This window comes from Zophobas morio, unplaced genomic scaffold (genome assembly GCF_036711695.1).
Source record: "Zophobas morio isolate AGI-343-1 ecotype UQ-CSIRO unplaced genomic scaffold, CSIRO_AGI_Zmor_V1 ptg000031l, whole genome shotgun sequence".
Classification (NCBI taxonomy): Eukaryota; Metazoa; Arthropoda; class Insecta; order Coleoptera; family Tenebrionidae; genus Zophobas; species Zophobas morio.
Window position 1 is genome coordinate 7,066,610 of NW_026972136.1, and position 27,600 is coordinate 7,094,209.

A 27,600-nucleotide genomic window follows, 5' to 3' on the forward strand; every position below is an offset into this window, starting at 1 on the left:
TCCGTATTACTTGTACTGTTTTTAATCGCTTTTTTTTAATCCCTTTTTTATTGTATTTTTCCGGTTTTTAGGTCCTTTTTTGCTATTGGTTATTGTCGCCTTTGTTTTGTCACCGTTATCTTATCGGATTTTTTCGTCTTATTATTATTTTCGTTGTTGGAAAATTGATAGTCATCAAATTTTTTTGAAAAACCCACTCGAGACATGGATTTTTTAACTGTATTCTTTTGACTTTAGGAGTTATTATTGTTTATTTCAAAATTGTCGCCGTAAATGGCTGAGACAATTATAAATAATAAGTTGGCAGTGCATTAAGTAATTATACAGTAATTTTGAAATTCTATAACCTCAAGTCGATAAAACTGACATCTACTCACTTTTTTTAGCTGAAATAAAATTCGCAAAATCAAATTTTATAATTTACCAAAGAAACTGGATTTGTTTGATTGCAGGAAATTTTCTGTCTAAATAACTATATAAACCAATTATTTTTCAAAAAATTATATTAAATTTGATGTTGAACTAATGGTACAAAACGCTTCTTTTTTCAAACAAATAGTGGAAACAAAAAAAAACTGCCAATTCCTCGTTGGTTTAAGATTTTATTAAAACTTAAACATATAAGTAAAATATGTAAAGAAAATATACAAAAATAAATAACAATATTGGTAACTACACCTATAGAAAAATAATACAAATTGATGGTAAAAACGACCATTCATCAAAATTCCAGCCCTTTGCCTAAACCAGCCCAATGGTCTGGAACTTCCAAGAAGTATCTGTGCATAGCTTCAATGAACCTTTTTTGATATTCCTCCGGAGACACGATCGTGGGCAATTTTCCTTGTCCGCCCAGAATCCCGCTCTTTTTAACCATGGTTTCCAGCTTCTTATCCCAAGTAAACGTCCTAATATAGTCTACCAAAAAAAGTTTAAAAATTCGTTACACCATTATTGTATATTGTTACCTATAATCCCCAGAACCAACTCTTTATTTTCAGAATCCAGCCCCACCAACAACGAATAATCCATTACAGATTGTGCAGACAAAAACTCGGTGTCATTCTGAATCGCAGCTGTCAGAACAGCCTTGGAATGTGGCAAAATATACAACGGAGCATCGCAAGTCACTGAAACAAATAATTAAAACTCAAGGATACGCAACTTAATTTATTTGTTCACACGATAAAGATTCACCTTGTTTTGACAACTGAGGAAATAAAGTAAAAAATTAGGTTATGTTTGTCATACTTATAATAAGTATACCTGGCTTTATATAAATACATACTTTTGAGTAGATTCTCGTCCAACAAAACGATCTCCCCTTCTTGATTATCAGGAATGACCAGCCTATTCCTCATCGACCCCTTCAAATCAAACTTCTGCGTAACGGTCCTGTTATAAAACAAGTTCTCCATAACCAACAAATTCGTCCTCAGCGTCGCATTCGTATTATTCTTAAAAATAATCTGATAAATCCCCACGATCTTCCCCAACAGCGTCGGCTGCCCAGTGGCATAACACTTCTGCATATACGAAAAATAATTCGGCGCGAATTCCAAAAACAACTGGACTTCCGATTTCGACATCTCCTTCAAAACAAACCGATCGTCGGCAGTCTTGGCAAAGTTCGACCCCGACTTGCCTCCGCGGGCGTTCCACTGGACCGAGCGACTCAACGACCTGATGTACCCCTCCTCCCCGATGGGCAAAACCAGCGCCCGCAAGTTGGCGAACTTTTCGGCGAAGTAGACGCGACAGAAGAAGTTGCAGTGAGCGTCCTGGAACTGGACTTCGATATGTAGGTTTTTGGACTTCTTCGCGTCTTCGGTTTTCTCGGGGGGGACGTCGGCGGGCTGGCTGTTGTCGGAGGTGGTCGAGTTGGTGGGCGAGCTGGCGTCGTTCTTGGAGTTCCGCAGGAAGCCCAACAGGCCCGAGGTTTTGTCGTCGCTGTCGTTCTTGTCCTGGCTGTGGCTTCGGCGCTTGACGACGGGGCTGGGGGTCTGCTCGGCGCTGGGCTTCCTGGCGGTGAGCTCGTCGAAGGACTTCTTGTAGTCGCACGAGTTGAGCGAGTAGGCGATGATGGAGCTGGGCTCGCTCTCGTAGACGACGATGGGGACGGACACGCCGGTGGGGAGGGTGTAGTGGTCTTGGGTGTTGAAGGGGTTCTACAACAAAATTGGTTATTTCGACAAGATTTCTCTCGCCCCTTAGATACAGTTCAACAAATGATAACATAATGCGTTCGAATCATAGACGGTGGCGGAGTATGGGTGATGAAAGTATGATAGGTAAACGAATTGTTTAACTGTACAAGAATTCCAAAAAATATATATACTGTCATTACATATTAAGTTGGATGTCATAGACAAACAAACAATGTATAAGATATAGCTTAGCTCCATTGATCCGAGTATTTTAAAAATTTCAAATACTTTTCTTTTCAATCGTATATGTATATCTAAAAATTTGACCACCTTAATTATTAGATTTTTAGAATTATTATTATATTTTCAATAATTTTACAAAAGCTTTTGTAATTTTCAAAAATTCTAAACACGGAAGACCCAGAGATGTTAAAAAACGAAAGCCTTTTAACATATTTTTAAAGAATTTTTTAAGATTGTGGCTTTATTTAGTAATAATAAAAATTGAGCAAAATTAACACTTGAATATTTCAATATTGAAAAGTTTTTGACGCTGTCAGAATTTTTTAGATTCTGAGTATAACATTTAATTTATAAAATTTTGAGAATACAAAGTATTTATTTTTATGGAAGTTTCAGGTTCTCAAAAAATTAGCCAAAATCAGTCTTATCTTAGCAAGTACTAGCCCCGCCCGCCCGCCCTCTACTTTCTTGGAAGGTATGTGTTTTGCCAAAATTAGTCTTATCTTACAAGTAGTATTTAATTATTGTTTAATAATTTATTTTGACATTTCAATATATAATATAGTAGTTGCTAAGATAAGACTGATTTTGGCAAATAACATACCCTAAAAGGAAAGAGAGGGCGGGTGGGCGGGTCTAGTACTTGCTTACGTAAGACTGATTTTGGCAAATGACATATCCTACAAGGAAAGAGAGGGCGGGTGGGCGGGGCTAGTATTTGCTAAGAAAGAAACTGATTTTAGCAAATAACATACCTCCTAAGAAAATAGAGAGAAAGTGGGAGGGACTAGTACTTGCTAAAATAAGACAATTTTTGGGAAATGATATACTCTTTAAGAAAATAGAGGGTGTGAAACATGGGAATATTGCCGCCAGTATTGCCAACACAAAAATTTGTTTGAATTAATTTTTTTTTACTTTTACAATTCTTTATTTTTCATATTTTTGTTTCTTCAGTTTTTCGATTTACAATATTTCGAGTTTTCAATTATAAATTGTTCAGTTTTTCAATTTTCCAACTTTGGAAGTTAAGTTTTAGAATTTGCAATTGTTCGATTTGAGTTCTTCGAGTTTTCAATTTTTAATTTTTCAATTCGATTTTATAATTTTTTATTTTTCACTTTTGATTTTTAAAATTTTTTTTGTTTCTTCAGTTTTTAGATTTAGCAAGTTTTCAATTTAAAATTTCTCAGGTTTTCAATTTTTCAATTCTTTAATTTTTCATTTCTTCAAATTTTTTATTTGCAATTTAATAAGGCTGATTTTGGCAAATGACCTCCTAGGAAAAATACACGGCTGGTGGGCGGGCCTAGTACTTGCTTAGGTAAGACTGATTTTGGCAAATGACATATCCTACAAGGAAAGAGAGGGCGGGTGGGCGGGGTATTTGCTAAGAAAAAAAACAGATTTTAGCAAATAACATACCCCCTAAGAAAATACACAGAAAGTGGGAGGGACTAGTAGGTACTTGCTAAAATAAGACAATTTTTGGGAAATGATACACTCTTTAAGAAAATAGAGGGTAAGTGGGCGGGGCTAGGATTGCATAAGTTAAATTTGCGATTAATACTCTATAAAACTAGAAACTCAATGCTTCCCTCTCGAATAAAGCTATTTGGAACAGTTTCAAATTTTTTGGAAATTTTGGGGATTTTTGGAGTCATTTCCCCGCATTTCTCAGTTATTTGACGACAAATCGTCAAAAATATTTTAGGTTCGTAATCTGCGAAAAATTATCTATAAGCCAACTATTTTCCGTTGGGTCAGATCGTCTTTTAACTGTTTCAGACAAAAAATTTTTCGAAATTACGAAAACATTTTCTCACTGATTTTTTTTCTCGCTGATTTTCGGAAATAGTTGAAAAATAGTCGAAAATGTTAAAAGTGCGAAAATCTGTTTTATCTTATTAAATACTAGCCCCGCCCACCCACCCTCTCTCTTCTTAGAGGGTATCTCATTAGCCAAAATCAGTCTTATCTTAGCAAGTACTAGCCCCGCCCGCCCGCCCTCTACTTTCTTGGAAGGTATGTGTTTTGCCAAAATTAGTCTTATCTTACAAGTACTATTTAATTATTGTTTAATAATGTATTTTTGCCATTTCAATATATAATATAGTAGTTGTTAAGATAAGACTGATTTTGGCGAATGATTTACCTCCTAGGAAAAATACAGGGCGAGTGGGCGGGCCTAGTACTTGCTAAGATAAGACTAATTTTAGCAAATGACATACCCTAAAAGGAAAGAGAGGGCGGGTGGGCGGGGCCAGTATTTGCTAAGAAAAAAACTGATTTTAGCAAATAACATACCTCGTAAGAAAATAGAGAGAAAGCGGGAGGGACTAGTAGGTACTTGCTAAAATAAGACAATTTTTGGGAAATGATGTACTCTGTAAGAAAACAGAGGGTGAGTGGGCGGGGCTAGGATTGCATAAGTTAAATTTGCGATTAATACTTGATGAAACTAGAAACTCAATGTTTCCTTCTCAAATAAAACCATTTGGAACAGTTTCAAATTTTTTGGAAATTTTGGGGATTTTTGGAGTCATTTCCCCGCATTTCTCAGTTATTTGACGACAAATCGTCAAAAATATTTTAGATTCGTAATCTGCGAAAAATTATCTATAAGCCAACTATTTTCCGTTGGATCAGATCGTCTTTTAACTGTTTCAGACAAAAAATTTTTGGAAATTACGAACATTTTTTCTCACTTTTCTCGCTGATTTTCGGAAATAGTTGAAAAATAGTCGAAAATGTTAAAAGCGCGAAAATTTGTTTTATCTTATTAAATACTAGCCCCGGCCACCCACCCTCTCTCTTCTTAGAGGGTATCTCATTAGCCAAAATCAGTCTTATCTTAGCAAGTACTAGCCCCGCCCGCCCGCCCTCTACTTTCTTGGAAGGCATGTGTTTTGCCAAAATTAGTCTTATCTCACACGTACTATTTAATTATTGTTTAATAATTTATTTTGCCATTTCAATATATAATATAGTAGTTGCTAAGATAAGACTGAATTTGGCAACTGATATACCTCCTAGGAAAAATACAGGGCGGGTGGGCGGGCCTAGTACTTGCTAAGATAAGACTAATTTGGCAAATGACATACCCTAAAAGGAAAGAGAGGGCGGGTGGGCGGGCCTAGTACTTGCTTACGTAAGATTGATTTTGGCAAATGACATATCCTACAAGGAAAGAGAGGGCGGGTGGGCGGGGCTAGTATTTGCTAAGAAAGAAACTGATTTTAGCAAATAACATACCCCCTAAGAAAATAGAGAGAAAGTGGGAAGGACTAGTACTTGCTAAAATAAGACAATTTTTGGGAAATGATACACTCTTTAAGAAAATAGAGGGTAAGTGGGCGGGGCTAGGATTGCATAAGTTAAATTTGCGATTAATACTCTATAAAACTAGAAACTCAATGCTTCCCTCTCGAATAAAGCTATTTGGAACAGTTTCAAATTTTTTGGAAATTTTGGGGATTTTTGGAGTCATTTCCCCGCATTTCTCAGTTATTTGACGACAAATCGTCAAAAATATTTTAAGTTCGTAATCTGCCAAAAATTATCTATAAGCCAACTATTTTCCGTTGGATCAGATCGTCTTTTAACTGTTTCAGACAAAAATTTTTTGGAAATTACGAAAACTTGTTATCACTTTTCTCACTGATTTTCGAAAATAGTTGAAAAATAGTCGAAAATGTTAAAAGTGCGAAAATCTGTTTTATCTTATTACATACTAGCTAGCCCCGCCCACCCACCCTCTCTCTTCTTAGAGGGTATGTCATTAGCCAAAATTAGTCTTATCTTACAAGTACTATTTAATTATTGTTTAATAATTTATTTTGCCATTTCAATATATGTATAATATAGTAGTTGCTAAGATAAGGCTGATTCTGGCAAATGATATACCTTCTAGGAAAAATACAGGGCGGGTGGGCGGGCCTAGTACTTGCTAAGATAAGACTAATTTTGGCAAATGACATACCCTAAAAGGAAAGAGAGGGCGGGTGGGCGGGCCTAGTACTTGCTTAGGTAAGACCGATTTTGGCAAATGACACGTCCTACAAGGAAAGAGAGAGCGAGTGGGCGGGGCTAGTATTTGCTAAGAAAAAAACTGATTTTAGCAAATAACATACCCCCTAAGAAAATAGAGAGAAACTGGGAGGGACTAGTACTTACAAAAATACGACAATTTTTGGGAAATGATATACTCTTTAAGAAAATAGAGGGTGAGTGGGCGGGGCTAGGATTGCATAAGTTAAATTTGCGATTAATACTCTATAAAACCAGAAACTCAATGTTTCCCTCTCAAATAAAGCCATTTGGAACAATTTCAAATTTTTTGGAAATTTTGGGGATTTTTGAGTCATTTTCCCGCATTTCTCAGTTATTTGACGACAAATCGTCAAAAATATTTTAGATTCGTAATCTGCGAAAAATTATCTATAAGCCAACTATTTTCCGTTGGATCAGATCGTCTTTTAACTGTTTCAGACAAAAAATTTTTGGAAATTACGAAAAATTTTTCTCACTTTTCTCGCTGATTTTCGGAAATAGTTGAAAAATAGTCGAAAATGTCAAAAATGCGAAAATCTGTTTTATCTTATTAAATACTAGCCCCGCCCACCCACCCTCTCTCTTCTTAGAGGGTATCTCATTAGCCAAAATCAGTCTTATCTTAGCAAGTACTGATGACTAACTTACAAAAAATGATCAAAATGAAGTTTTGTTGAAATATCTGTATTATTGGATACACTTGAGGTATTGGATATTTTAGAACGTCCAATAATTGTTCTTCTTTTTGTACCCCATTTAAATAAAAATTTATTCTTAAACTTTTCTAGTTATAAATTTTTGAGAGGTCCAGAATGTTCAATAATTTTACAAAAATGTAATGATTATCTAAAATGACGACGTTCCTGTAATTTTCTAAAATTCTAAACACGGATGATTCAGAGATGTTAAAAAAGAAGGGCTTCTAACATATCTTTTAAAGAATTTTCTAAGATGTACATTAATTTCACGAACAATAAAACTAAATAAAATTGACAACTTAATCGAATTTAGTAATTGTTCCAAGCTGTTTTGAATATTTTACTTTTGTAACTTCTTGATGATGTCAGGATGCTGAGATTTTTATTAGTATTAGAAAATGAAAAACCGAAGCGAAAAATTGCAAATCAAAAATTTGAACAAATTAAAAATTAAAGAATCGAAAAATTACAAAACCTAAAATTTGAAAAAACAAGAAAAATACAAAACTGAAAAATCGCAATGGAAATTTGATGAAATGAAAATTTAAAAAATTAAAATTAAAAAAACAAAAAATTACAAAATCGAAACATTGAAAAATCGAATACTTGAAAAAATAAGAGAAATCAAAAGCCGAAACGAAAAATTGCGAAATTGAAAACTTGGGAAGCTCAAATGTAACAATTGAAACATCTGAAAGTTGGAAAATCTAAAAACAGAAAAATTAAAGAAACAAAAAGAATCAAAAATTGAAAACTCGGGAAATTTTAAATCAAGAAATTAAAAAATCCAAAAGTTAAAGAAAAAAAATGAAAAATAGAAAAATCGCGGATTGGAAAACTGAAGAAATGAAAATTTGAAAAAATTAAAATTGAAAAAACAGAAACTTACAAATTCGAAACATTGAAAAATCGAATAATTGAAAAACCAAAGAAAAAACCGAAACAAAAAATAGAAAAACTGAAAAATTACAAATTGAAAACTCGAGAATTTCCAGTCGAAAAATTGAAAAATTCAAAAGCTGAAAACTGGAAAAATTTAACCTAAACAAAAAAAATGAAAAATTGAACAAATTGAAAAACGCCACTGGTTTTTAGTTTATAGAGCATGCAAAAGTTGATAAACCCAAAAACTTAATAATGAAAAAATGAAAAATTGAAAAGTCTAAAAATTGATCAAGTTCGTATTGAAAAAAGAAAAATTATAAAATCAAAACATTGAAAAACCGAAAAGTTGAAAAGTTGAATAGATAAAGAAAATAAAAAATCGAAACGAAAAACTGCAAATTGAAAGTTTTAAGAAATCAAAAATTAAAGAATCGAAAAATTACAAAATCTAAAAATTACAGAAACAAGAAAAATAAAAACTGAAAAATCACAAAACCTGAAATTTGAAGAAATGAAAAATTAAAAAAATTAAAAAAAAAAACAAAAAAATGCAAAATCGAAACAGTGAAACATCGAATATGTAACTGAAAAATTAAAAATTGAAAACTGGAAAATCTCAAATCGAAAAATTGCAAAATCTAAAAATTGAAACATCTAAAAGTTGGAAAATCAGAAAACTAAAAAATTTTAAAATGAAAACTCGAAGAATTGCATATCGAAACATTGAAGAAACAAAAAAAAATGAAAAATAAAAAAATCGTAAGTTGAAAACTGAAGAAATGAAAATTTGGAACAATTTAAATTGAAAAAAAACAAAAATTACACAATCGAAATAAAATTAGAAAATTTGAAAACTCGATTATTCATTTTTAATTTACAAAAATTTTGAGAATAAATTATTAATTTTTAGCGAAGTTTCACATTTTCAAAAAGAACCATTTCAGCATATTTCAGAATTCAGAAAATTAGATATAATTTTAGAATTTTCTATTCATGTGTAATTTTGTTCGTTTTATAACTGTAGGTTTTTAATAAATTTTAGATCATGACGTTTTGTCGAAATATCTGTTTTATTGGATATGCTTGAAGTATTGGATATTCTATTTCAATTAAACTTTTAGAATTACAAATTTTGAAAATCCAGAATCTTTAATAATAATTATACAAAAGTATAATGATGATTTAATAAAATGTATCTTTATTTTAATTTACAATTGGTTCGGAGATTACGTGTCTAATAAAAATCGACACAGACGACAGACAGATAGACGGAAACGACAGATCACTTTTTCATACTACGGGAGTCATAAAAACATAAAGTGGCAAGTCGTCCGATGGACTCGTAAAAGCTTGTTGTACCTACTTTCCATCACTTACCGGTATCAAAGTTAAAGCTGTCGACGACGGCAACAACTGCGACAAAATATTCTTAACACTCTTCTTATCATAGTCTTTCTTAAAGTCGTTCTGGTCCTCATTATGCGACATTGTAGTACCGTCAGACTGCGACCTCTGGTGGCACTTCGGCGAATTTGACATACTCAGATCACTGTCACCTTCACACTGATCCAAACTTTTGATTTTTTTGGCAGTGGCACTACTGTTCGAGCTCTCACTGTGCGAAATATCGGTGTCCGACAAAGTTTTAGCTTCGGGTACAGTCGGACTTTCGAGGTCAGTATAAGACGCTCTGTCTTTCCTTCTATCATTGTCTCTCTTGCGAGCTGTTTCGGATAATCGCAAGTTCCAAGATTCCACGGTTTCGACAATCAGACGCTTGATGCGGATGAGTGAGTCGGAGATTTTCCAGTAGGCGATGTAGAGTTCTTCTGGGGGAATTTAGTTACAATATGACAGCATTAGTATTTTTTGGGCCACTTACCAGTTCTGCCGCCTTCGTCAAACTGCTTGTTTTCGATAGTGGGTGAAGTTAGCTTCAATTGCACTTCCTCGACTTTTTGTTTAAACTGGGCTTGTTCTTTCAATAATACCTGTTTGTGGTTACCCAAACCTTCCAAGTCCGTAGGCATGCAAGCTAACTTCTCGAGAATGAGAGAATAAATCTCGTGGCCTTTCTGCGCCATTGTTCTTATGTCATCAATTAACTCAGTCTGGTGTTTATCTGTGTCATACTGTATGTCAACAATAGGTGGCGGTAGAGAAATATCCCATATTTGAATTGACGTATATCTGCAACAACGTGTCGCCAACACTAGAACACAAAAAACACAAACTTACTTAAAAGAAGCCACGGAATTCTTGTAGCCAAAATACTGATAGTGATCGTGGTGAAGGCTGTGCCCACACGGGGTGTTCCCCCTTCTGGTGTATAAGCCTCCGTAGAATTTTAGTTCTAGGTATTTAGCGAAAGAAAAGGACCATGTATCTGCCGACATTGGCACCACTGGAGAGACCCCTTGGCACTTGGTACACCAAGTCCACATGACAATGTTCTCTTCAGCAAATTCATTTTCGAAATTGTTGAGGGAAATACTGACGCAGCCAGCGTTGTGGACGAAACGTCGGATATGTTTGAACATGGGGGTCCCGCAGGGTTTGGACGGGCAGTTGTACGTTGATCTGAAGCAGTATTTTTCGAGGAAACAGCCCAAGGGGATGTCGTTCGACCCGTAGAAGTTCATGTTAACGATCCTAAAAGTGATAGGTCTGGATCATCGAATTTTTGAAAGAAATGAATAAATTTTATTTCTTTGACTAAAAAATTTTTATCTCTGAACGTCACCATTACGTGAAAACAAATATTAACTTTTGACTTGTTTTGTTAGGTTGGTAATATATTTAAAATTTTATGATGGCGTACTTGGTTGTCAAATTTAAATTTTTGCTGTTTACGCGCCTTCATGTCAAAACTGACGCCTGTGAAACACGGGAACATTGCCGCCAATAATTCAGTATTGCCAACACAGAAATTTGTTTCAAACTTTTTTTGACTTTTTCAATTCTTTATTTTTCATTTTTTTGTTTCTGCAGTTTTTCGATTTGTAATTTTTTAAATGTTCCAGTATAAATTTTTCAGTTTTTCAATTTTCCAACTTTAGAAGTTAAGTTTTAGAATCTGCAATTGTTCGATTTGAGTTTTTCGAGTTCACAATTTTTAATTTTTCAATTATTCGATGTTATAATTTTTTATTTTTCACTTTTGATTTTTTCAAGTTTTTTTGTTTCTTCAGTTTTTAGATTTTGCAATTTTTTTATTTAAAATTTTTGCAATTCCTTAACTTTTCATTTCTTCAATTTTTTTATTTTACAATTTTTAGATTTTTTAGTGTTCCGATTGTACAATTCTGCTTTTTTTTCAGTTTCAATTTTTTTAATTTTTCATTTTTTTGGTTTCTTTAATTTTACGACATGCAACTCTTCCAGTTTGCATTTTAAAATTTTTTGGTTGGATTTTCCAAATTTTGGATGTTTCCATTTTCCTATTTTTCATTTCGTCAATTTTTCGATTTGCAATTTTTTGAATATTCAAGTTTCAATTTTTCAGTTTTTCAATTTTCCAGCTTTAGAAGTAAGGTTTTAGAATTTGCAATTGTTCGGTTTGAGTTTCTTGAGTTTTTACTTTTTAATTTTTCTCTTTTTTTTTGTTTCTTCACTTTCTTTTTTAGATTTTGCAATTTTTCGATTTAAAATTTCTCAGGTTTTCAATTTGTCGATTCTTTAATTGTAATATAATTTTTAGATTTTTCAATGTTCCGATTTTACAATTCTTTGTTTTTTCCAATTTCAATGTTTTAAATTATTCATTTTTTTGATTTCTTTAATTTTACTGCATGCAACTATTCGAGTTTGCATTTTTAAATGTTTCGGTTTGTGGATTTTCCAAATTTTGGAAGCTTCCATTTTTCATTTCTTCAGTTTTTCGATTTGCAATTTTTTGAGTTTTCAAGTTATAATGTATTTCAATTTTCCAACTTTAGAAGTTAGGTTTGTTCGATTTGAGTTTCTCGAGTTTTCAGTTTTTAATTTTCTAATTTTTTTGTGTCTTCAATTTTTGGACTCATTAATTTTTCATTTCTTCAAATTTTTTATTTTTCAATTTTACAACTCTTTGTTTTTTTTTTCAATGCCAATTTTTATAATTTTTCATTTTTTTGGTTTCTTTAGTTTTACGACATGCAACTCTTCGAGTTTGGATTTTAAAATTTTTCAATTTTTGGATTTTCCTAATTTTGGATATTTCCATTTTCCGATTTTACATTTCTTCAATTTTTCGATTTGCAATTTTTTGTTTCGGTTTTTTAATTTTCAGTTTTATATGTTTCAGTTTTTTGTTTCTTCAATTTTTGATTTGCAATTTTTCACTTTAAATTTTTCGATTTTGGATTTTTTAACTTTTTGGCATTTAATTTTTCAATTTCTCGGTATTTAATTTTTCAATTTTTCAACCATTCACTGTTGCAGTTTTTCTATTTGCAATTTTTGAATGTTCTGGTTTTATAATTTTGATTTTTTTCAATGTGAAATTTTTCAATTTTTGAATTTCTCAATTTTTCAATTTGCAGTTTTTCGGCTTTCCTTTTTTGGATTTTCAAATTTCCGATTTTTTTATTTTTCGTTTTTTCAATTTTAGATTTTTCAGTTTCTCGGTTTTCAATTTTTTGATTCTTCGATTTTTGATTTGCAATTTTTCTAGCTTTTGATTTTAAGAAGTATGTAATAATAATTATAAGTTTAAACATTGTTCATTTTTTCAATTTTACGATTTCAGAATTGTTCCATTTTTTTTTTAATTTTCGATCTTTCAATGTTACAGTTTTTCGATTTTACAATTTTGACGATGCTATAATTTTTGGATTTTAAAATTTTTGGGTTTTTCAATTTTTCGATTCTTTATTTTTTCATTTCTTCAAATTTTTTATTTTATTTGCAATTTTTTGTTTTGGCTTTTTATTTCCTTCATTTTTACAATGTTTCAATATTCAGATTTTATAATTTTTTATTTTTAATTATTTCAATTCCAATTTTTTCAATTTTTCGTTTCTTCAGTTTTTCGATTTACGACTTTTAATTTTTTTGTTTCCTTAATATTAGTTTTCATTTTAAAATTCCTTAGTTTTCGATTTTCCATCTTTTGGATGTTTCAATCTTTAGATTTTGCAAATTTTTAAATTTGCAATTGCACGAGATTTCAATTTTTAATTTTTCAGTTTTTCTATTTCACAATTTTCCGATTTCCAATTTTTGAATGTTCTGATTTTATAATTTTGATTGCTTTCAATGTGAAATTTTTCAATTTTTGAATTTCTCAATTTTTCAATTTGCAGTTTTTCGGCTTTCCTTTTTTGGATTTTCAAATTTTCGATTTTTTTATTTTTCGTTTTTTCAATTTTAGATTTTGCAGTTTCTCGGTTTTCAATTTTTTGTTTCTTCGATTTTTGATTTGCAATTTTTCTAGTTTTTGATTTTAAGAAGTATGTAATAACAATTATAATTTTAAACATTGTTCATTTTTTCAATTTTACTATTTCAGAATTGTTCCATTTTTTTTTAAATTTTCGATCTTTCAATGTTACAGTTTTTCGATTTTACAATTTTGACGATTCTATAATTTTTCGATTTTAGAATTTTTGGGTTTTTTTCAATTTTTCGATTCTTTATTTTTTCATTTCTTCAAATTTTTTGTTTTGGCTTTTTATTTCCTTCATTTTTACAATGTTTCAATATTCAGATTTTATAATTTTTAATTTTTTCAAATCCAATTTTTTCAATTTTTCGTTTCTTCAGTTTTTCGATTTACGACTTTTAATTTTTTTGTTTCTTTAATATTAGTTTTCATCTTAAAATTCCTTAGTTTTCGATTTTCCATCTTTTGTATGTTTCAATCTTTAGATTTTGCAAATTTTTAAATTTGCAATTGCACGAGTTTTCAATTTTTAATTTTTTAGTTTTTCTATTTCACAATTTTTCGATTTGCAATTTTTTAAGGTTCTGATTTTATAATTTTGATTTTTTTCAATGTGAAATTTTTCAATTTTTGAATTCCTCAATTTTTCAATTTGCAATTTTTCGGCTTTGCTTTTTTGGATTTTCAACTTTTCGAATTTTTAATTTTTCGTTTTTTCAATTTTAGATTTTTCAGTTTCTCGGTTTTCAATTTTTCGTTTCTTCGATTTTTGGTTTGCAATTTTTGTAGTTTTTGATTTTAAGAAGTATGTAATAACAATTATAATTTTAAACATTGTTCATTTTTTCAATTTTACGATTTCAGAATTGTTCCATTTTTTTTTTTCAAATTTTCAATCTTTCAATGGTACAGTTCTCGATTTTACAATTCTTGGGTTTTCCAATTTTTCGATTCATCAACTTTTTTCGATTTTTAGTTTTACAATATTTCAATTTCTGGTTTCGTCAATTCTTCGATTTGCAGTTTTTCGATTTTGCAATTTTTCGTTTCGGTTTTTCATTTTCTTTATTTTTTCAATTTTTCGATTTTTCAATGTTCTGATTAATAATTTTTCATTTTTCAGTTTTATATGTTTCAGTTTTTGGTTTGCAATTTTTCACTTTAAATTTTTCGATTTTAATTTTTTAACTTTTCGGCATTTAATTTTTCAGTTGTTCGATCTTTCACTGTTACAGTTTTTGGACTTTACAATTTTGATCATTCTATACTTTTCGACTTTACAATGTTCCGATTTTATAATTTTTAAATTTTTTATTTCTTCAATCTTTAGATTTGGCAATTTTCGATTTAAAATATCTCGAGTTTTCAATTTTTAATTTTTCGATTCTTTAATTTTTCATTTCTTCAAATTTTTTATTTGCAATATTTTGTTTTGGTTTTTTATTTTCTTCATTTTTACAATTTTTCGATATTCAGATCTTATAATTTTTAACTTTTTCAATTTTTCGTTTCTTCAGTTTTCCGATTTACAATTTTAATTTTTTTTTGTTTCTTTAATATTACGACATACAACTCTTCTAGTTTTCATTTTAAAATTCTGTAGTTTCTCGATTTTACATCTTTTGGATGTTTCAATTTTTAGATTTAGCAAATTTCTAAATTTGCAATTTCACGAAATTTAAATTTTTAATTTTTCTATTTTTCTATTTCACAGTTTTTCGATTTCTAATTTTTCGTTTTTTGAATGTTCTGTTTTTTTAATTTTTCTTTTTTTCAATATGAAATTTTTCAATTTTTGAATTTCTCAATTTTTCGATATGCAATTATTCGGTTTTCCTTTTTTTGGATTTTCAACTTTTCGATTTTTTAATTTTTCGTTTTTTCAAATCTTCGATTTGCAGTTTTTCGATTTTCCACTTTTTCGATTTTGCAATTTTTCAATTTTTCCCGATTTTTCAACTTTTCGAATAAATAAAAATGAAAAAATCGCAAAATTGTAAAACTGGAAACTGAATAATCTAAAAATTGGAAATCAAGAACTTGGAAAATTGAGGAAACGAAAAACCGAATAATTAAAAATTGAGGAACTTAAAAATTGAAAAAGTGGAAAATCCAAAAAACGAAATATGTATCGTAAAATTGAAAGATTGAAAATTAAAGAAATTGGAAAATTGGATAAATGAAGATCCAATAACTGCAACATTGAAAAATTTAAAAATTGGACTAAACGAAAAATTGTAAAATCCAAAAACATTGAAAAAATAAAGGAAATGAAAAAACCTAAAATACAACAAACGAAAAATTGAAGAAACGAAAAAACCAAAAATTATGAAGTCGAAACATTAAAAAATGCAATAATAGAACAATTAAAGAGAATAAAAAAAAAGAAAAATTGTGATATTAAAGAACTGAAAAATCGAAAAAAAAAAGAAAAGCGAAAATTGTGATGTAGATTTTTCGGGTTAGAATTTCAAAAGCAAAGTGTGTTTTTAAAGCCTAAGAAGACGTCGATCAAAATATGTAAAAATATATAGGGTGTTTCACTAAAAAAAAAAAAATAATTACGCCATAAAAACAAAACACTCTGTATAGTAAGACATCATACACCGCGCGCTCAGTGACTCATCCTGTATATTTTCAGACACTCTGATTGGCCTCATCTTAGGCTGTATGACTTTGAATTTACTTTTAAAATTTCGATGCGACGTTGCCACGTCGTCCCAATTTTCTTGAAATTGTTTAGTTAAAAAAAAAACATAATAGGGTTATTAGGTTCCTAGAATATTTTATAAGAAAAGAAACACAATAAAATCGAGTCTTAATATTCTTTGTGTTTACAAAGAATTCAAATAGAATACCCTATCATACATATTTATTTAATAATTTTTAGAGACGTCATCAAATTTCTAGAGGGAATAGATAAGCTTAATATGTGGCAAAATTTAAAAAAAAAGTTCTTTATGGAGATTCAATTACAAATTATGAAATTTCTAATGCAAAGATTACTTATTTATTAGATTATAAATATGGATCACAGATAAAATACGTAACAATAACAATTTTAAGCGAGATTTACTTGGCAATGTTTTGTGATGACGTCATCAATTTTGGCGGGGTTAATAGTAATCAATCTCGATAAACTGTCAACAAATCTTCGACTTACCATGGATTGACGCAAAAGGCCGGCGAATTGGTCGACTCGTGACTATAACTACAAAATAATACTGATAATCTTTGGTGATTGTTTATTTCAAGAACATCTTGTTTATTATAGTAGTTTTTGTCTTTAGTCTTCAATATTTCCTCATCTGGAGTAACCGGTGGTTTACACAAAATTTCCCTTTTTTCGTAGCTCCCACCACAAGCCCGAAAATTAGCCAACATAGCTTGAATATCATTACTATCAATACTTGTGGTAATCTTGGCAAGTAAAAACGGGTGCAGAGGCTTGCTCTAACAAAAAATCTATCACTAAAAACAAAAAAATACACAAAAGATATACCTGTTTCGTCGTTTTCACTTCTTCCTCAAGCTCTTTGACAATCTTCACTTTAGTCTGGTTGCTAAACTGCTCGCTAAAATACACCTCTGAAGGAAAAAACTTCCTCAACTTACACTTCCTCCCGACCTCCGTCTCCAAAAACGGCACACAGAACATGAGATAGGGCGAGATACACAAAATCGTGTCATCCAAAGATTTCCTAAAACTATTTGAAAACGGCAACTCCGCCACCGACAAAATTTCCTTAGTCTCGCCACCTACGTCATGGTATGACGACTGCAAAGGATCCGTGAAATCCTCCACCGTCTCACTGTTCATCTTCTTCCCCTCGCTGACCCCCAAGTGTTGCTTAGGCTCCGCCCTCACGAACACCTCATCATCCCCATTTTCGCTCTTCTTCTCGACTTTAGTCTCAGCCGTCGGCAATTTGGGCGAGTTTTCCTTGCTGCTGTCATCCAGAAACTCACACGCGGAATTCGGCGGCTGCGCAAACTCATCCATAAGAAACGACTTCTCCAACCTCCAGTTGTACGTCGCGAAGAGGCAAAACGACACCACCTTCTCCAACCGCGTGAGCTCCTGCTTGCCCCCGCCTCGCAGCAACACAGTCCCGCCCAAATGCGCATTCGCCAGCCCTTCGAAGAACATGAGCGTCTTGGCTCCGCCCCTTTCCACGTCGAAGCTGCGCAGATAGAACTTCTTACACGTGCCTAGGCGTGGCCGGCCGATGTGGGCGTCGACGGCCGTCACGAGGTCCGCCTCTGTGCAGCGCGCCAGTTGGTCCAAAATCGTTTGCTTCACGTTATGCACTAGCGTGATGCCTTGCTGACGTAGCAGGTCTTGAGCCAATCGCGACACGTTCCGGTGGACTAAGACTACGTCGGGTTGCAAAGCCACGATTCGCGCAGCCACGTGCCGCAAGTACTCGTGCTCTTGCATGAGCACGGGTTCCAAGGACATGAGGCGGCCTTCGGTGCGCTGGTAGACTATGGAGCACTGGAGGAGCAGGATTTTGGGGGTATCGATTTCGGTCTGCATGCCCTTGTGGGCTACGTTTTTGGTGAAGACGATGCCGCTGATGAGGCGGGTGTCGCTGCGGGAACCCCCGGGGAGTTTCTTGAATTTGATGTAGTGGCGGATGTCCAGGTCTTCGGCGTCGTGGTTTTTGTCTGAAAGATGGGGGTTGTAGGATTACTTGGGGAGGAGAAGTGGGGTACCTGGTCTGATGGTGTTGATTATTTCGTGGCTTAACGGGATGACTACGTCGGTCCAGGAGAGTGATAGGCTGTTTGAAGATAAGAGTTGTTTGAGGAGGGTTTGTTCGTGTTGTTGGTAGGCTTCGGTTAGTAGGTTGTAGGCCAGTTTTTCGCCGTTTTCTTCACGGAGGGACGATGCATGGTGCCAACCTAAACAAAATAAAGAAAAAAACTAACTAAAACTAAATTCAGCTTTATGTCATGGTTTATTTTAAATCAAAAAGTATCCCACAATTTTTTAAAACTTACTAAAGATACTGTAACCTTTTGAAAGGAACATGGCAATATTTATGGTATTTTATAGGCATTACTTTTCCAATAAATTTTTCTAGTGTAGGTTTGAAGTGATTCTCAAACACACATGAAGGCATTTCGATTGTAGTATCCATTCACGATTTTATCGAAATAGGGTTAGCCATGAAAATCTAGTAGTCCGTACAGAAAGAAAAATCAAAATTTCGTAAATTTTTCTTATTATTTATGTGATGTTGTTTTAAATTTTAGGTTAGGAAATGTGTAAAAACATACACATTCTTGAGAAAATTAATCTTTTTATTTACTTTAAAAAATGTACCAAATGATCCAAATAATTGTCCTCTAGTAGGTCATGAAATTTGATTTATTTTTATTATGTTGGTAATACCGATTTTGACAGTTAAGACCAGATAAGTGTCAAATAGAAAATGACAACATTATTTTAAAAATTATTTTCATGACCTACTAGAGAACTTATGTTTCGATTATATAGATCATCTGATAAATAGAAAACTGACAAACCAACTCGAAATGTTGGGTTAATTATGTCAGAATAGTGTCGTACTCTTCCTCTCGTCCTCCAGCGAGAATTAAAGTATTAACGGAGAAAAAGACTACGAATAAAGGATCAAAAGGCTAAAAATCTGAAAGACCAAAGGACTGAAGGACTAATAGAACTAAAGAATTAAGGACAAAAGAGCGAGAGGATGAAAGAACTAAGGACGCAGAACAGAAGGACCAAAGAACTAGGAAAGGACTAAAGAATTAAACAAATAAAAAAACTAAAGGACCAAAAGACCAAACGCTAGGGAAAAATTAAAGGTCTAATAGAACTAAAAGACCATAAGATTAATCGAAGAAAAAACGAGATGAAAATAACGAAGGACTAAGGAACGAAAGGACAAAAAAAAGAAGGAACCAAGAACAAAAGGACGAAGAAGCAAAGGGCAAAAGGATGAATGACTCAAAGGTCCAAGGACAAAAGGACTAGAGAACTAAACAATTAAAAACTGAAGAACGGAAACTCTAGGAATTAAAAGCCGAAAGGATCAAAAGATGAAAAAACGAAAGGACAAAAGCACAGCAGGAGCAAAAGACTAAAGAACTAAAGAACCAAAGAATGAAAGGATCAAAGAATTAATACAACCAAAGCACTAATATAAAAAAAAACCGGCACGGAAATTTTAAGAATTAAAGGCCGAAAAGATGAAAAGATGAAAAACGAAAAAACAAAAGTACGGAGGGACCAAATGACAAAAAGGCTAATGAAAGACTAATTAATTAAAGAACTAAAAACCAAAAGACTAAAAGATCAAAGTATTAATCGAAGAAAAAACGCGTAGACATAAAGAGTGAAGGACTAAGGAACGAAATGACCAAACAACAAAGAAAAAAAAAGGACGAATGAACAAAGGACAAAAATGCGAAGAAACAAAAGACAAAAGAATAAAGGAACAAAGGACGAACGACTCAAGGGCTAAAGGACCAAAGGACTAGAGAAACACAAAGAATTAAACAATTAAAAACTAAAGGACTAAAGTACCAAATAATTAATAGGTACAACTAATTATAAGAAAACGGAAAAACGGAAATTCTAGTAATTAAAAGCCGAAAGAACGAAAGCATGGAAAGACTAAAGGATTAAAAAGCTAGGGAAGGACTAAAGGACTAATAGGATTAAAGGACTGACAGGACTAAAGGCCTAATAGGACTAAAGGCCTAACAGGACCAAAGGCCTAACAGGACCAAAGGCCTAACAGAACCAAAGGAATAACAAGACTAAAAGACCAACACGACCAAAGGACTAACAAGACTAAAGGATTAACAGGCCTAAAGGACAAACAGGACTAAAGGACAAACTAACAGGACTAAAGGACAAACTAACAGGACTAAAGGACAAACTAACAGGACTAAAGGACAAACAAACAGGAGTAATAGGACTAAAGGACTAATAGGACCAAAGGACCAATAGGACCAAAAGGACTAATCGGATTAAAGGACTAATATGACCAAAAAACTAACAGGACCAAAGGAGTAATAGGACCAAAGCGCTAATAGGACTAACGGACTACTAGGACTAAAGGACAAAAGGATTAACAGGAATAAAGGACTAACAGGACTAAATGACAACAAGATTAAAAGACGAACGGGATCAAAGGACTAACGGGACTAAAAGACCAACAGGACTAAAGGACTAACAGGACTAAAGAAGTAACAAGACCAAAGGACTAATAGGACTAAAAGACAAACTAACAGGGCTAAAGGACTAATAGGACCAAGGACTAATAAGACCAAAGGACTAATAGAACCAAAGGACTAATAGGACCAAAGGACTAATAGGACCAAAGGACTAATAGGACCAAAGGACTAATAGGACCAAAGGACTAATAGGACCAAAGGACTAATAGGACTAAAGGACTAATATGCTCAAAGGACGAAAGGACTAATAGGACTTAAAGGACTAATAGGACTTAAAGGACTAATAGGACTCAAAGGACTAATAGGACTTAAAGGACTAATAGGACTTAAAGGACTAATATAACTAAAGGATTAAAGGACTAATAGGCCTAAAGGAATAATAAGACCAAAGGGCTAATAGGAGTGAAGGGCTAACATGACTAAAGGATTAACAGGATTAAAGGACTAAAGAACTAACAAGACTAAAGGACTAACAGAACTAAAGGACTAACAGGACTAAAGGACAAACAGGACTAAAGAACAAACTAATGGGACTAAAGGACAAACTAACAAGACTAAAGGACAAACAAACAGGACTAATAGGACCAAAGGACTAAAAATTAATCGATGAAAAAACGAACAGATGAAAAGAGTGAAGGACTACGAAACCAAAGGACAAAACAAGGAAGGAACAATGGACAAAAGGACGAAGGAACAAAAGATAAAAAGAACAAAGGACCAACGACTCAAGGGCCAAAGGGCTAAAGGACTTGAGAAAGATTAAAGAATTAAAGTATTAACAACTAAAGGACTAAAGAACCAAAGGACGAAAGGATCAAAGAATTAATAGAACTAATGCATTAATGTAAGACGAAAGAACAGAAGTTTTAGTAATTAAAGGCAGAAAAGATAAAAAATCAGAAGGACAAAAGGACGGAAAGACCAGGACAATGAACCAAAGGATAAACGGATTAACAGAACTAAAGCACTAATATAAGAAGAGACTAAAAAATGGACTAAGAATCAAAGACCGAAGAGATGAGCGCTTAAAAAAACGAAAGGATCAAAGGATAAAAATACAAAAGGATGAAAACACGGAAGGACCAGAGGATCCGTGGTCCACAAGACGAAAGGACGAAAGGACAAAATGACGAAGTGCGAGAAGACGAAATGACGGAAGGATGATAAAACGATAGGACGAAAAGACGACAGGACAAAAGAACAACAATACGACAGGACGCGAGTACAGAATTAATAGAACCAAAGGAGCGGAAGACTAAAGTACGAAAGGATCTGAGGACAATAGGAAGAGAGGACACGAGGACGATCGAACGAAAGGACAAAACGACGAAAGATCGATAGGATGAAAGGAATAAAGGATTACATGAGAAAAAGCGAAAAGACAAAATGACAAAAAAAAAGAAAGGACCAAACAAAAAAATGAACGAAAAAACGAAAGGATAAGAGAACGCAAGTACAACAGGACCAAATAACGAAAAGACTAAAGAATGAACAAAGGAGGAAAGGATGCGCGGACGCAAGGAAGACAGAACGCCAGAACTAAGGGAGGCAAGATAACAGGGCGAAAGGACGAAAGGACGATAGGACGAAAGGACGACAGGACGAAAGGACCACAGGAGGAAAGGGCGACAGGACGAATGGGCGATAGAGCAAAAGGACGACAGGACACAGGACGAAAGGACACAGGACGAAAGAACACGATAAGACGATAGAAAGGAAGGACGATAGGACGAAAGGGCGACAGAACGAAGGACGACAGGACGAAACGACGACAGGACGAAACGATGACAGGATGAAACGACGACAGGACGACAGGACGAAACGACGACAGGACGAAACGATGACAGGACGAAACGACGACAGGACGAAAGCGACAGGACGAAAGGACGAAAACGACAGGACGAAAGAATGAACACGACAGGACGAAAGAACGAAAACGACAGGACGAAAGGACGACAGGACGATAGAACGAAAGGACGACAGGGCGAACGGACGAGAGGACGACAGGACAAAGGACGAAAGGACGAAAGGACGAGAAGACGAAAGGACGAAAGGACGACGGGACGAGAGGACGACAGGACGTCAGAACGATAAGACGACAGGTCGACAGAATGACAGGAAGACAAGACGAAAAGACGCCAGGACGAAAAGACGACAGGACCACAGGACGAGAGGACCAGAGGACGAAAGGACCACAGGACGACAGGACGAAAGGAAGAGAAGACTACAGGAAGGACGACAGGACGACAAGACGACCGGACGAAAGGACGACAGGACGAAATGACAAGAATACGACAGGACGAAAGGACGACAGGAAGAAAGGACGAAAGGAGAACAGGACGAAAGGGCGAAAGTACGACAGGACGAAAGCACGACAGGACGAAAGGACGACAGGACGACAGGACGACAGGACGAGAGGACGAAAGGACGACAGGACGAAAAGACGACAGAACGATAAGACGACAAGAAGACAGAACGACAGGACGACAGAACGACAGGAAGACAAGACGAAAAGACGACAGGGGGAAAAGACGACAGGACGAAAGGACCACAGGACGAGAGGACCACAGGACGAGAGGACCACAGGACGAAAGGACCACAGGACGAAAGGACGACAGGACGAAAGGACGACAGGACGAAAGGACGACAGGACGAAAGGACGACAGGAAGAAAGGATGAAAGGACAACAGGACGAAAGGGCGAAAGTACGACAGGACGAAAGCACGACAGGAAGAAAGGACGACAGTACGAAAGAACGAAAGGATGACAGGATGAAAGGACGACAGGACGAAGAAGACGATAACACGAAAGGAGAAATGGACGAAAAGAACGAAAGGACAAAAGGACGAAAGGACAAAAGGACGAAAGGACAAAAGGACAAAAGGACGAAAGGACAAAGGGACGAAAAGACAAAAGGACGAAGAAAGATAGGACGAAAGGACGATAGGACATGAGGACCAAAGAACGAAAGAGCAAGAGGATGAAAGAGCCAAGGACGAAGGAATGAAGGACTAAAGAACTAAAAAAGGACTAAAGAATTAAACAACTAAATAACTAATAAACCAAAAGAACAAAGGCTAGGGAAAGATTAAAGAACTAATAGAACTAAAAGATCAAAAGATTAATTAAAAAAAGTGGACGATAAGAGCGAAAGACCAAAGAACAAGATGACAAAAGAACGAAGGGATAAAAACAAAAGGACGAAGGAAAGAAAGATGAAAGGACGAAGAAACAAAGGACAAAAGGATAAAAGAACAAAGAACTAACGACTCAAAGACCAAAGAACTAAAGGACTAGAGAAATGCTAAAGATTTAAATAATTAAAAACTAAGGGACTAAATTAAAGGATCAAAGAATTAACACAACTAAAGGACTCATGTAAGAAAAGACTACAGAATGAACATTCTAATCTAATTCTAGGAATTAGAAGCCGAAAGCATCAAAGAATGAAAAAACGAAAGGACAAAAGCACGGAAGAACCAAAGTACGAAAGGACGATAGGACGCAATGACGATAGGACGAAAGGACGACAGGACGACAGGACGAAAGGACGATAGGATGAAAAGACGATAGGACGAAAAGATGACAGGTTGAAAGGACAAAAGCACGAAAGATCGATAGGACGAAATACCGAAAGAACTAAAGAACGAAGGAATGAACAAAAGATCGAACGAAGAAACACGGGGTGAAGAACGAATAACAGGGGGCAAAGGACAAGAGTCCGACAAGTAGGATCTACTAACACAACAATATAACTGAACATATTGTATTAAAATTAAACACCACTCAAACAAATGTAAAATAGTGATATATGGAAAAACCCAGTAACAGATGCTACTTATTCGCAAAAAATGTAAACCAAATTAAGAAGGCAAATTTTAGTTAAACACCACATAAACCGACAAGTCTTAGTAAAATCAATGTTGTGAAATAATTTCGAGGTCCCCATTACAAATCACAAAAATTGATAAAATAGTGGAAGTTTTCCACTGTCCCTCTTTAATGACTTTATTACAATTTTAATATCTATTCCTTTTACAAAACTTTTTACTTTAGTTAAATTTTACTTTAGCTGTTTGGGGCTTTTTTTGAAAATTTTTCTTCAAGTCAACGTAAAAATATCTCCTGATTACGAAAATAATATGCATTTTTTGTGCAAATTAATAGTTTTGTATTCTGAAAATTAATTCTTGAAACTGAAAACGTGTTCTACAATTCATTGAAATAGTACAATGTTCCTTTCAAGAGCGCAATCGAGTGTAAATTATGATAACCACAATCCAAAGTGCTTTATTGGTGGCTTCAATAGACTCAATTTTTTATATTCTTTATCAACTCGAAAAACTGAAACTTTATTAATTAAATTTTCGAAATACAAAAAATTCAGATTAAACTAAAATTTGTAGCTTACCAGCCTCCGGAACGAACTCCCTCTGCTCAGAGGTCCTCACGGTCGTAATTTCCGCATCGCAACAACTAACATCGCTTGAATTAACCGACTGCATGCTATAACTAGAGGCCGGCGGACGCGACAAATACACAGTATTCGCCTCCACGTTCAAATCCAACATATAGGAAGACGAAGACGCCAACGGTCCACGATTTTTCAATAAAGAAACTTGTTCATTGTCAGAATCTAAGAAAAAAAGCGTTACAACACATCAAAAAATAGTGTAGATGAAAAAATACCAGTCGTACTAGACTCCTGTGGAATCTGTTGTACCCAACTCGGCTCCTCTTGGTTTGGAGCTTCAAAATAATTAGGGGTGGCTGACACTTCTGGAGTAACAAAAAACCCAGGTTTGTACAGCGCGTAACCGTCTACGAAGGAACAAGGGTCCGAGACGCACTCAATATAGCCCCCTTCGAGCAAAGCCTGACTTATGGCAGCCGCCTGAACCCTCGTATTCGCCTTCTGCTGATAAATCAACCAATCAACCAACTCCGACCCCAAGAAACAGTCCGTATAGGTACGCAAACGGTACCTATGAGTACCCAACGGAATCCCAGTCGTCGTTCTCGAAATTTCCTCAAAAAGCGCTCGAAGCGACACCGAATTTTGCAACGCTTTGCACTTCTCCTCCGTAGTCAAATACATATTACTCTGCCTACTTAACAACAAAGACAATTTTTACAAAAATCAACCAACCAAAAACAAATTACCCTGACGCGAATTTCTCCTCCTGGTACCCCACCGAGATCTTTCTCCGCAAAATATTCCCCACTTCCACCGAATCTTTGTTCAGGTTTTGGATCGAACTGTCTTGCAATGTCGCAGTGGGCGAAATCAACGTGCTCCCGAATTTGCTTTGCAAATTCTCCTGTAGGAGTTTCAGGTCGGCCGTTAAGTCAGCGCCGACGTCTGAGGATTGTAAATACGACAAAACCACTTTACAGCAGTACGTGCACACCCTTAAATCTCCCGTACATCCGAAAATCTTCCCTGGAATTTGCTGACTGCAACACTGCGAGCAGAAAATTTGCCCGCAAACCCGACAGTGGTGGCGACGTCTGAAAGTCGTAAATTTTTCGCAGCATTCGTAGCATTCTTTGCTTACGGAATCGGGCATCCAGTATTGTTTAAGTTCTGTGTCTGAGTAGTCTTGGAGGTTCTGCAACGATGATTTAGAATTTTAAATAGGCGTGAGAAAAAAACTTTTTTGTTTTTCTCGATTTTTAACCTCCAAATCTAACATAATAATCGACACAATAGCATTCATTTTTGCTTGGCTGTTTGATCCTCGAAAACTTGCCAAGGACTGTATCATTGATTTTCCACTAATAATCCTATTAAATTTATTCGACGTACATATGTATTTTGAATTAATTTATCGTATATTTTGATTTTAATAAAGACATGATTATTTAAATAAATTGTACTACCAACAAATATTTAAGATGACAGAGGCCTTTAAAATACGTTATTTTGTCAGTGTGAGGATCTTCAAGAGATTCTATAATGTTTAACATACAAAAAATAGAAGACAATGGTGGTTTTTTTACGATATTTCTGCCACATTTTTTACTTGATTGAGCTGTTTTCAGGGGCTTAGAACATGAAAAAAGCTGCAGTTTGATGTGTAAAACATCTATATTAATATCATTTTATCATAGAAGAAAGGAAAAAATTGTTATGACTCCTCTAACCAGTCAAGCTTAATTCAATGAAACGCAACCAGTAATACACATCCACAGCCTGTGGTAAAACAACTATATTTTACATGGAACTTATCTTATTTTCTGAGCTTTGCTTTAATTCTCCGCAAAAGCAATGCTTTAAAATACTCACTGTGCTTTTTAAAGCTAGCAAGTTGCTAATTCTTTTCAACACGTTGGGCAAGCTTCTACCTTCATTCACATCCACATGGTACGGAGCAGTGGACGAATCCGAATTCACATCAATAGCCCACGTTGGTAGCGACTCTTGCGACACATTGTCACTGCTAGAAACAGCCCCCGTGCTTTGTTCATCGGAAGGAGTGGTTTTATTGAACTTGAAAATCTTGGTTATAAATTGCCCCACACTTTGGGGTTTCTCCTCGGACTGGATCGGAGCAAACTCGGTCAGCTTGGTCGGGGATTGAAGGTTTTTGTTCATGGTAAATGGGATATGGAAAATCAATCACATACTAACACGAATAAATAAAATAAATATTACAACTAAAGTCAGCTGACTTGTATTTATAACCTATAAATCCACTGCCAACTGTCAATCCTGTCACTTGTCACTGATGTTTATAGCAAGCACAAAATTAATTACACTAGCGGCTATCGTTACAGAACGTTGAATAAAAGGAAAAAACATCACTTCGTGTTTTAATTGTGTTTTTATTGTTATTTGGGACAGTCCTTGGGGTTTTATCAAGGTCGCCGCGGTCGTTGCCCGATAGAGGGCACACCAGTAGCCAGTGCAGCCACCTGTTCTCATACTCTTTCTTTGTCTTTCACGTGTTCCAAACAAGGACAAAACGCACTCTTTTCCCCATGTTGGTAGCGA

General features: G+C 34.4%; 1 protein-coding gene across 4 annotated transcripts; it reads right to left on the bottom strand.

Moving 5' to 3' along the window:
• Positions 1–589: 589 nt before the first annotated feature.
• Positions 590–27,490, bottom strand: LOC135139210 (1-phosphatidylinositol 3-phosphate 5-kinase). Of its 4 annotated transcripts, XM_064069351.1 has the most exons (14): positions 27,292–27,490; positions 26,893–27,232; positions 25,767–26,215; positions 25,293–25,714; positions 25,015–25,239; positions 18,111–18,299; positions 16,894–18,062; positions 16,555–16,844; positions 10,265–10,678; positions 9,909–10,216; positions 9,404–9,855; positions 1,289–2,168; positions 969–1,130; positions 590–918 (listed from the first exon to the last, which is right to left on the bottom strand). In XM_064069351.1, exons 2-14 carry the CDS (start codon positions 27,199–27,201, stop codon positions 722–724), a joined length of 5,466 nt encoding a protein of 1,821 aa, XP_063925421.1. In that variant the 5' UTR covers positions 27,202–27,232; positions 27,292–27,490; the 3' UTR covers positions 590–721. The 4 variants fall into 4 exon arrangements, with proteins under 4 accessions (XP_063925421.1, XP_063925422.1, XP_063925423.1 ...); XM_064069352.1 differs by having other exon boundaries at positions 25,293–25,711; positions 26,893–27,490; XM_064069353.1 differs by having other exon boundaries at positions 9,404–9,852; positions 26,893–27,490.
• Between the last annotated feature and the right edge of the window lie 110 nt (positions 27,491–27,600).